Raw genomic sequence first — 11,614 nt, forward strand, 5'->3', positions numbered from 1 at the left:
GGGCAGAATTCTAATCTTGTAGCACCCTGTCAGTTTATGCCCTGTGTTCTGCCGGAGTCATGCTTATGTTGGACATGCCTTGGAAACAAATGTAGTTTTTGTTTAAGTTAATAACTCCCCTGAACTGTCTTGGACTATAACGCCTTGGGTGGGTCCTGCTGCTGGCCCATCAAGAAAGACTCCTCTTGTGCAAGCAGCAGCTGCTGCATTGAAGAATAGTCTCCAAACTACTGGGAACAAACCAACACCCAGGAAAATCCATACTGTTTGTTTCCAAAGTAGTCACTGAGTTTGTTTTAAAGTGAAAGAAACCAAGCTCTTAAGGCCACATTTCAAGGGGCTAATGCCATGCTTTGAACTTCGTAGTCTGAGATGGGGCAACTCAGCTCCACTCCCTTGGGAGAAAAGAGAGGGAAAAGGCTTTTGGGTGTTTGAAACTGCATTTTGAGCCTGAACTGTGGAACAAAATCCAACAGGAATTAAGAATTCACAGTAGCCTCCCATTCTGTGTTCTGAGGGTGATGTGCACTTCTCTGACTTGTAATTTCTAGTCTAACATGCAGCACAGGAAAGAGAAACAAGACTCAATCTGCTTTGTGGAAGGTCAGAGGCAGCAGCAGCAGCAGGAGACTTTCCTGGGATGCCCCGTTGGCACGGTGGGCACTGTGCAAGTACCTGAGTAACTCAGAACAGCTCCCTGCAGGCTCAGTGAAGCAGTGCCTCTGTTGTGAAAGTGAGTTGTGCACCTAAGAAAACTGTCCCGGAAGGACATAAAGAATTTATTAACCTGCTTCTTGCACAAAGGAGTTTGTTCTCAACTGGTTTATCTGAAACTCTCACACTGGCAAGTTCAAGCCCTGAGCCCTCTGCACATTGGTCTCACAGTCAAATTCTCTCATCTGTTATGCCATGAAAATTGTCTTCTAGTTTAGAAGGGGTGCCTCAAATTTGTGTTCTTAATTTTCAGCTACGAGGTTCAGTGAAATTACTGACCTCCCCTGGACTTCTGGGATGACAAATAAAGTACTACTGGACAAACAAGAGAATAACTTTGAGACAAGTGGATAAATCATTTCCCACATCAAAGCATTTATTAACTGGATATAGTTAGTTGGTCTCTTATCTGAGGTTTCTTTCTTTTCCCCTCTTCTTTTTCCATCCCCTGTCCCATTTATTGTACATGGCTGAGAGGTTTTCTTTGCAGGAAGGAATATGAATAGACCGTCATGAAGAACAGGGCACTGTCCTGTATTTGTACAGTACAAAGACAGAAAAGAGAGAAGAGCAAGCACTTGCACTGAAACATTCACAGCTGAAGATACAGAAACCAGTTGTAGGTGCAGGCACTTGGTGGAACAAATACACAGTGACACTCAAATGCTGACACCCAAACCCTACTGCAGGGAAGCCAGAGGAGAGATTTGCCCACCTGCCACTGTGTGACTGCCCTGGTATCTCCAGGGCTTTCAGCAGCTGGGAACAAAATGTGGTTTTGCCTGTGCCATTTTTCTGGTGTCCTCTGCCAGGAGGCCTAAGGCCTCACCTTTGGAATGGCATGGAACCCACAAGCAGTTTTTACTCACTCTAGTTTCCAGAGATGTTCTGGAAGTGCCCAGCTGACTACTGGAGAGCAAAGCACCACTGTGATGCTGTTTCTCATCTAGTCTGCACTGTGCCTTCGTGTAACCAATATCCACTCTGCTGACAGAGGGAGGATTGCCATTTTCTTTGGTCTCATCTCTCAGGAGTTTTATATATTTCACAACTGTAATCAGACTTGTTAAGAGCTTAAGGCATAAATCACCTGGGAGAGAGCTGGGAGAAGAAAATTCAAAGCACAGCCTTTCCGTCAACAAAATGAAAAGCCCAAACAACTCCCACTGACTAAACTCAACAAAAAATATTGTACTTGGTCCATTCCAAAGCAGGGAATATGGTTTTAAAAATAGTTCAATCAAACTCCACATGTACTTATAAGAATTTGAATCGGAATGATTTTGAATTTGATTCAAAGCCCACTAAAGCCAAGGTGGGCTTGGGCCAATTTTTGCCTGTTTTCATTCAGTATGAGATCTCTTGTCATCTGCATGCTTTTATATTTAACTGTGCCCACAGCCCTAGTGCAAATTACCTATCCCAGATGCTTAACAACCAGGACACATGGTCACAACAGGTCACTGTCAGAGCGACCCCTTGATGTGCTGTGCTATTGCTGCTTTTTCTTTTGAACAGCTGTCTTTGTTTCCCCCAGGTATTTTGCTTTATGCAGGAGCAGTGAATGAACCACTCTGGCTGAGCTGTGCATTACAGCTCCAGAATGAACAAGGATCCTGCATGACAGCAGCACCTGATCTAATCTTTCCTTTGCCTCTGTGCTGAGAGGAAGTCACGGTAAATTCATGTTGAATGCCTAAGTTCAAGCAGTGGCTGATAAGACCTCTTTTAATGGGTCCACTACAATGAGTGATGATCCCCCCCAACACAGCAATCGTTGTGTACAATGTGTGTCATTTATCAATGAAAATGTGTGTTTGTGACCCGTCTGTGTGACACCGGTGGCTGTGACTCTGTTTTCCTATTCCTACCCTCAGAGGAAGCAGCAAAGGTTTTGTTTTTAAGAGCCTCTGGTCCAAGCAAAAGAAGTGGGAATGGTGGAGGTGCAGACAGGGAGACAGTAACCAAAGAGGCTTCATAAACTTGAAGTATATAGGCAGAATTTGTGGGAAAGTTCCTGCAAACCACTTCTGCTTTTGAAGGGTCTGCTCAAAACCACAGCTTTGGAACAGAGACAGGTCAGAGATCAGACCTTAGGTAAGGATAGGGAAATAAGGCTTTCTCCTCCTCATCAGCTTAAATTTGAAACATTCACTTTGTCCAACATTTCTGCTTCCCCAAGGCAAGGATTTTTGTAACCGTTGTTCAGCAGAGTAGGCAGGAAAGCGGTGCATATTGGTGTGAGAGCTTTTCTTTGGGAATGGTTAGGGAGAGTGAGCAATCCACAGCTGGAATCTTCCACCTTCCCTGGAATCCTCCACTCCCCTCCCAGGTGGTGCACGGTGATTAGTTCCAAGTTCATACTGAATAGGGTCTCTATGTACATAAGTTGATTTTTTAAGAAAACTTGTACTTTTAAAGAGAGTTATTCTTTGTCCACGCGGAGGCACAGGATGCCCAGTGCAAGCAGCACAGAGCCCGAGTTTGCACGCTGTCCCTCTGCCCCGTGGCAAGTGCCCGGGGCGGTTTCTGTGTGGCACGGCAGGAGCAGCTCACAGCAGTTTCGGGTTGCTGTTCAGTCGGAGGCTGGAGTACATTCCCACGTGCCGCACCAGGTTCGGCTCCACCACGAAGGCGTTCTCGCCCTTGCCCCGCAGCAGCGAGTAGAGGGCCGTGTCCTTGGCGAAGCCCTGGCGGCAGCGCAGCCCCCGCAGGTAGCCCGAGGCCCGGCGGGCGGAGGCGGCGGGGAAGAGCATGGCGGGCGTGCAGCACTCGCTGGCCGGCACCACGTTGTAGAGCGCGGGGTGCAGGCGGCGCAGCTCCAGCCCGTAGTGCCGCCCCACCAGCTCCCGACAGGGCCATGCTGTAGAGGGCGAAGAACGCCACCAGGCACCAGCTGGGGCCCGCCCGCCCCGCGGCCCGGCAGTATGCACAGGTCAGCACCGGCCCCAGGAACATGCCCAGGCCCAGCCATTCCAGGATCCTCATGGGCTCGGGGTTGAAGTAGCGCTGGAGCCTCTCGGGATGGTACAGCTTGAAGTAGAGAGCGTCTCTGAGGTAGGGCTTGGAGAACCGGGCCGAGAAGAGGTGCTGCAAGACAGAAAATATCTCCTCCTCTGGCACGGCATCATCTTCCACGAGGAGGATGTACTCTGGGCTGTACACCAACAGCGACTGCTCGAGGCAGAAGACGTAGTCCTGCTTCTCCTTCTCGAACTGGTTCAGGCTGGGGTCAGGGTTCTCTCCAGCTCTGTCACGACTGACCATAGGAAAGAAGCTGCTCAGCAGCCTGACATCCTGATGGCTGCTGGGGTCTGACTCCACGTTACAGAGGAGCATGCGGTGGCTCTGGCAACGCGCACCACATTTCTGGAGGAGGCGGTGGAACTGGGAGACCACTTGCAAGACGTAGTGGAAATCATTCCGCCTCTGCACAGTGATAATGGTGATCAGCAGCAAGGGCTGGAAGGCGTCACTGCCAGAGGCCTCGGAGGCGTTTGGCATCTGCATCTTCTCAAAGTAACGGAGGGCATCCTGGCCCTCCTGCTGGTTCTGCTCCAGGAACTCCTGGCTCATGGGGTTCAGGTGCCAGCGCCGCAGGTAGAAGTAAGAGTGGAGGAGCCGGTGGCAGATCAAAGGTGCCAGCACACCAAAAGTCACCACAGTCAGGGTGAGAAGATGGATGAAAGGGCTGGACCAACGGCACCACTTCCCCCAGAGCTGCCAGGCTTGGGGTAACATAACTCCTGCAGAAGGAGGGCACTCCTGCATCCTTCATGCCTTCAATCCTTCACTTCCAATGCATCCTTCGCCCTGGACTGCAGGGTATCACTGGGGCCATTGCTGCCAAACCTGCACAAGTTGTCCAAGCCTAGAACGGAAGGAAAAAGGATGGTTACTGAAATAGCTACTGACAGAGAAAATTGAAAGCGGGGGGCTAGTCACTGAGTAAGCTAAAATACAAGGCCCCTGTGGAGTCCCTTGGGGTGGAGGCATCACTGAAAAGTCCTGGGAGGCTGAGAATAGATGAGACAAATTTAGTTTCCAGTAAAGTGCCCCTAAGGCCTTTTCAGCAAGTAGGAGCTCTGATCTGAGTTGGAAAGGACTTTGTGTGTTTGTTACTGTGCTTCAAACGTAACAACAGGCCAGGTGGATGCAGGATGTGTGGAAATCCCTTTCTTTTTAAGGCACAGAACTCAGGTACCACTGTCTGGTCACAGTGCCATAGCAATGTTTAGATCACAGCCAAGAAGCAAAGCCAGATCTCTTGTATCTTAGTCTAGCACATATTTGAGAGACAAACTTTTACCTCTTTGGAGTCACACATGCTTCCCTCCTGCTGCTCGCACACTTGCAAATGTGTGTTTTTCCACACTCTTCCCCAGAGCCTGAAGCCAGATAACAAAGACACCAATTTACTTCACTGAGGGCCTGTGTATGCTAAGGGTAATGTGTGTGTCTGTCTTTTTCTCTCCGATGTCTTGTCCTTGCTAGACCCTGTGAAATACATGGGCGCGGCAACATTAACATGTTGTAATTTACCCATTGACTCATATTTCTTATGTAAAAGTATGCAATTTGGAAGTATATGCCTTGAATTTTAAACTGAAGTATTCATATAAATATGTAATATTTTTTGTGTACACATTCACTTTAAGCAAATACTCACTTCCACAAAAGTTAGATTTTGCCATATCTGCTTCTCTGGCTACCCTGAACACCTCACAGCCTGGGTGACAGAAGTTTACCCAAAATCTGGGCAGTTAGACTGTTCAGATGAATTCTCTTATGTCAGTAGTCTCACTTTTAAATCTGCTGTTTCGTTTTCCCTTTAGTTTCCTATTCCCTCTCCCTAAGAACTGAGTTACTCATGTTCCCCTCACTGAGGTAACTGAATGTGCACTGGGTGTTCAGTGCACAGTTTCTCCAATTCTTAACCTTCTGCCTTCATCAAGTTCTGATCATCAAATGGTGGTTCCAGACCAAAATGTTATTCTTTGTCCTTTTCTACACTGTCATCTGAAGCCTAAGCAAAGTTGGGTGGATAGAAAAAAATCATGGCTTTCCTCCTCTGTCTCAGAAAAATGGATCTTGTACAAGAAAAGATTTTGAGGACACAGAGCAGGGTCTGGCTCTGGGGATACTTCAAAACTGCTTTCTTTACAGTGGTCACAGATTTGCTGTTTTTACCATTAGGAGAACTTATTCCCATTTCCATATGGGAACGTGACAACCGTCTGTGAAACGCCTTTTAACAAGATTAATGCAAAAGATACCAGAGTTATTCCAAATATTTGTTAGAGAACAGGCAGTTCATGCTGTGAGATCTCAAACCATCCTCAGAGAGACAGTGGCATCAGTGTTGTGCTTTCTTAGGGCTCAAGACAAGATTTAGAGTAATTAAACAGAGAACAGATTTACAGGCTGATGAATTAGAATCTTCAGTTTCTTCCCTTATAGCTTTCTTTTTCTTTCTGGTTACACAATCCCGTTTCACAAACACTGCATTGAATTGCATCAGTGAACCTTGTAAAGGCCTTAAAGGTGATGGCTGCACTTCAGCTGCTAGATCCAAGTCCTGAGGATTCACGATGTGAAGACCTGAAATCCATCAGATGCAAAGATCTGGCATTTAAATGCATTTATTCGTACAAAATCTTGGGCTTTCCAGCTAACCTGTCACAAGCATTAAGAGAACACAAAAATGCAGAATCATATTCTACAGCTCATGCTGTTGAGCCTTGTCTTGATACGAGCATCACTGTGGGCACTGTATCTGAGCCAGCCTCCAAACTTGAAAGTGAGGACCACAGTGGGGAAAAGGAGATGAAGGAAAACCAGAAGGTGCTTTAGTTCTCAGGGAGTAAAGAAGTTTACTTTCCTCTGCCAGCTATGCTGAAGCTCTGAGCTACAAAACCTATGAGCTGGCAGTGAGCTCTTGGGATATACATGAAAGCACTAATAATAATTCTTTGAGCATTTCTTCATTAATAATTCTTGGAGTAACCTGGTCTAGTAAGTGGCATCTGGCAGGGAGGTTGGAACTAGCTGGTCTTTAAGGTCCCTTCCAACCCAAACCATCCTGTGATTCTGTGATGATAATGCTCACCCAAGGAGAGGCCTCCTTCCCTCACACCATTGTCTACTGAAGAGGAAAAAACCAAGTGTCCTGTCCTCCCCGCTGGCCAGCAGAGCTGGGAGGGCCACAACCTCATGAGATGAATCAAACAAGTTCTCACTTGACGTCTTGCCCTTCTGCAACCCGTGTTGTTCAAGGGTCATGTCCCACTTCCCTGCAGGTGGACTCGCACTGAGTCCCAAAGGCTGACAGTGCTTGGAAAGTGGTGCGGGGACTCCACCTGCTGGTGTCCCAGCTCCCGGCTCAGGGCAGGGTCGGTGAGGTGCATGTGGGCACCACCCTCTCTGGAGGTACCTCCTGGCTCCAGCTTCCCCTGGAAAAGCACACAGGACTGGAAGGCACCCATGCAGGTCACTGTGTCGTAGTTCCAAACGTTATGACTTAACCCCAGCTTCACTTCACGAGTAACAGAATTCAAGATCTTAGAGCTCTTATTCTGGCTCTGCAACTCAGGGAGCCTCAAGGAAACAGTGATCCCACACAGACACTACTGCTTCTCTTCACATCTTCCTCTGCTGCCTGAGATGTTCACACTCCCATTGACAGCCACACTCTGTCACTCTATTTGCAGAGGAAGAGGCTGTTTTCAGTGGGCAGTGAAATAACCACAGAGGCTAAAAATGGTCATGCATGTATCAAAGTAGGTCAAATACTGTCATTAATGTAAAAAACAAGCTGAAGAATCTAGAAGAGAGGGAACAGACTGACCTCCTTCCCACCTTTTGTCTGTATCACTGGGAACCTGATAGTTCAAGATATAGGTAAAAATTTTCTTCTACAGAGGTGAAGCTTGCTCTTATCTGCAGGATTTGAATCCAGAGTTTCTGCTCAGGCTGTTTTCTAGCCATTAGGATGGTTCTGACTTCAGGTAAGAGACTCTGTTCTTCAGAAGCTGTTTGTACTATCATTTTAACTTTTTTCCCTTCCTAGGGGGAAAATCATCTTGTTTGTTCTTCAGGTAAGTGGCATTTCAGACAGAAAAAAAAAAAATGAAGTATGATGAGAAAAGCAAGAATCAGATTTGGATTTTATAGTGCCTTTAAAACCCCCACTTTATTAAACTGAATAGTAACTACTTTGCAACCATATAAATTCTTGCAGTGGAGGGCAGATTTATACATACTCTATGTAGAACTGAGCTATTGCTTAAACACAACTAGAAACTGTGGTGATGTAAAGCTGTAGGTTTGGCTTGTTTTTTTTTCTTAGATACTCATGATGAAGATTCCTTCCAGAAACACCTGATTCCAAATCTGTATCACATCTTCATCAGTCCCCTAATTACTTGGCTGAATTACACTGTTCAGGAAAAGTCACCTCTTCGCACACTGAGGAAGAGTTAGAAGAATTAGTAATGTACTCTTTGGGGTGCAGAGCACTGTCTGCTGTGCTTGTGCTTTAAGAGAGAAAGCTGATTTTCTGTCTGTTCCAAACTCCTCTCCACAGAGAGGTGTTCCTGGAACAAAGTTTCCTGCATGTTTCAAAACTGAAAAATTTTAGGTTCCTGGATAGCTAATGTAAGAGAGAGCATCTGCCTTCTACTTCCTGCTCCATGAGATAAGGACACAAGTGTTCCTGTACTATTACAATATTAAATGATTCCTTTTTGCCTATCTACAGATCTTCCAGGTCAGTGGGAAAAGCCATTTCTTTCCTAACATAAAAACAGCTGGATGAAGTTCATGTGGTCAGAGCCATAGAATCATCTCTGAGAAACAAAGGCAGGCTCTTGGAAAATGTCATGGGCTGTCACAGTCCCCGGCTGGGCCACAGCAGTGGTGGGAGTAATGGTGCTCACATGAGTGGTACCTTTCACTTGTGTGTTGATCCTATAGCAGCACCCCAAGCTGAAACCTTTGTGTGAAAAGCTTTTCTATGTCCCAGCCTAACACCATGCAGATGAGCTGCCAGCTCAGGACCAGCTCCTCTGCTGATGAACCCTCTCTGCAGAGACAAGGCCTTTGTCATACTGTGACAAACATCCTGCTCGAATCTGAGGAAGCCGATGGAGGCTTCCCAAGGAGCCATAGAGATCTCCTCCTGTAACATACATGCTGACAAGGAATGTACAGATATCCTCAAATTCGGAAACCTGAGGTCTCTGCCAAGAGCTGATCCCTATTACTGGGCCAGATGGCCAGCTTTTCTCATCTGCAATTCCTCTTGTTTTCAGACAGCTTTTAGTAGGTCAGGTGCCAGATAATATTTCTGCATTGTGTCGGGCCCGCCTTGACAACAGCAGTGTCCAGTAGAAGCCAAGCATCCACGGATCTGACCACTGCACTTCGGTGCCAAACTGGGAGTGGGGCTCTCTAGAAAACACAAACCATCCCAGCAAGAGCTGTGCTGCTAAATTTTGCCCATCTCCTCTTGCTTAACTTACTGCTCTGCTGAATTGTTAAACTGAGGCATCAAGGGTTTTTGCAAATCTTTGGTCTATTACTTCTGACTGACTTTGGAGAGCTTTTTCAAGTGACTTTCCCAAGGTAGTTGCTTGTATGGTAGCTATTTGTTGAGGGCTGCCAATTTTGCTGCAGGCTTCTATCATTTGTGGTAGGGTAGGCTCCTGTTCAGGTAGACTTCGAATGACTTTTCTACATTCTTCACTGGCATTTGCATATGCAAGGTTGCGAAGTGCTTGGGCTCCATCATCCTCACACTGCCTTTCCAAGGCTTGTGTCAGGCGATCGATGAATGCTCTATAGGGTTCTAATGGGCCCTGCTCTACTAATGTAGAAGTCCCTTCTGGGGTCCCCACCAGTTGTGTCAATAAAAAAGCTTTGCAGGCTGCTTTTTTTATTCAGAGGAACCTTAATGGTAAGAGACCAGTAGTTGTTCTTTGTATTTTACTGGCAGGTACCAAATATATCTCTCACCTCAAGCACTGCTGAAAGCAATTGTCATTATGTTGTTTGTAGATGATGAGTGCCATCTATCTCTTATCAGATAAAATAAGCCAGGCAAAGATCAGGGATACTGCACTTAATCTCTCAGCTCCCTTAGAACTTTTGTTTCTTATGATCTGTGTACTAAAGGTGTAATACTGCTGCAGTTAACAGATTAATGACAGCTTGAAGTGTGGGAGAAGTGGCTAGAGAGGGGCAGAGGACCTGGCCCTTTGCAAAAGTTATGTGGTGCATGAGATAGAAATTGAAGGCACTGCTGTCTGTTTTGATCTGCCATTCCTCAGGGCCTGTCAGTGAACATGCAGACCTTTTCTGTCCAAGGAGATGGAATTTAAGCACTATTGGAAGAGTAAATTCCAATAGTAGAGTAAAGAGCACTATTGCAGGGTGTAACCTTGTTCAGTTAGGTAACACCAGAAACTGCAGAATTAAACCTTGAATGTCAATTTAGTGATAATCTGGATGGCTATTCTCATTGGACTGTTGTTAACTTTTACAGGTTGTTCATAAATCCCTAGAAATCCATGAGGCACAGTTTGAAAGCTACGGAATTAAGAAAGGAGGGACATGGATGTGGCAGCTGAATGATACTTTCCCCATTTCATTCGAACTAAGAGGATAAGACTGCCACCAGTGAAAGAGGCTGTGAACTCAATATGTATTAATTACAGTTACTTCCCCAACTTCTGTCCTGTTTCTCATGTGTATTAATTTTCCTCTGCCACATGAACTTGAACAGAGCCCATTTCACCTGGCTGCCTCCCTGCAGGGCAATCCCACGGGAAAGCAATGCTCCCTCTGTTGCTACCAAGCAGTCAGGTAGATCACATGAAGTGGGAGTGGAGAGCAGCCTGGAGAAGAGTTCTGCAAGGTAATAGCTAAACACAGAGACTTAAGGCAATGAATTTTGTGAGGAGCTCTCTGTGATTTTGGTAGGTGTGGCAGGTGGTTGAGGTGCCCCAAGAGAACCAGGGCTTGTGATCACGAGGTTGCTCCTATCTGTCTGTAGAGGGACCCATCCACTCGGTCCTCCTGGTGGGGTGGCCTGTGGCAGACCCCCGCAATAAAGTCACCTGTCCCTATCCTCTCTTAATCCTGACCCATCATCTCTTGGACAGCTCCTCATCCATCCCTGGGCAGAGCTGCATTCACTCCAGCTGGTCACTGACATAGAGGGTGACCCCTCCTCATCTCCCCCACCTGCCCTTGCTAAAGATTCCGTATCCTTCCATTCCACCACTGCAGTCACAGGAGCCAGCCCAGCACATTGCCATGATGCCAAGAAGTTGGCAGCCCTGCAGGTGTGCCTGCGACTCCAGCTCCCCCTGTTCATTCCCCATGCCTTTACACAGAGGCAGGTATGTTGCACTCTGATGAAGGCAAAGTAGTGGCTGGAGTGGCTGGAATTCCTTTGTGCTGCCATTCAGGTCTCCTGCTGACCTGTGATCCCTCCCCATCTTCTGGGCATCTCTTGCTAGCTCAAAGGATTGGGATGGGCTGATGTTCTTCTCCTCCTCCAGCAACTTTAAATTAAGGCCCTCACCAACTTGGCAAGCCTGTCACTGAAATTACTCCTCTGTGTGAGAAGAACCCCAGCAGTCCCAACAGGTTTCTCCAAGTACATCCTCTGGTCCAAGCTGGACCCCTGGCTGTGGCACCAGTCCTGCAACCATTTGTTGGTTTGCCAGATTTCAAACGCCCTTCCCTTGGACTGGAAAGGTTGGCAAAAAACTACCTGTGCTCCAGAAGATGGTGAAGGGATTGGAGCATCTCTCCTATGAGGAACGGCTGAGGGAACTGGGGCTGCTCAGCCTCGAGAGGAGATGGCTGAGAGGGGACCTGATCCATGTCTGTC

The 11,614-nt window shown here is 47.0% G+C and overlaps 2 protein-coding genes and 1 long non-coding RNA gene across 4 annotated transcripts in view; 2 read left to right on the top strand and 1 right to left on the bottom strand.

Moving 5' to 3' along the window:
* The window catches only part of LOC109146432, a 1,056,471-nt gene that overhangs the window by 308,981 nt on the left and 735,876 nt on the right, over positions 1-11,614 (top strand). The window lies entirely within an intron of this gene.
* LOC109146437 overlaps positions 1-11,614 on the top strand; it is a 39,547-nt gene that overhangs the window by 16,565 nt on the left and 11,368 nt on the right. The gene's annotated exons all lie outside the window — the stretch shown is intronic.
* PGAP4 (post-GPI attachment to proteins GalNAc transferase 4) overlaps positions 3,166-11,614 on the bottom strand; it is an 11,044-nt gene continuing 2,595 nt past the window's right edge. Inside the window, 2 exon segments of the mRNA XM_010413122.4 lie at positions 3,166-3,563; positions 3,565-4,585. Coding sequence (XP_010411424.1) covers positions 3,267-3,563; positions 3,565-4,485 — 1,218 coding nt within the window. The 5' untranslated portion in view covers positions 4,486-4,585 and the 3' untranslated portion in view covers positions 3,166-3,266.

Source organism: Corvus cornix, chromosome Z (assembly GCF_000738735.6).
Source record: "Corvus cornix cornix isolate S_Up_H32 chromosome Z, ASM73873v5, whole genome shotgun sequence".
NCBI lineage: Eukaryota > Metazoa > Chordata > Aves > Passeriformes > Corvidae > Corvus > Corvus cornix.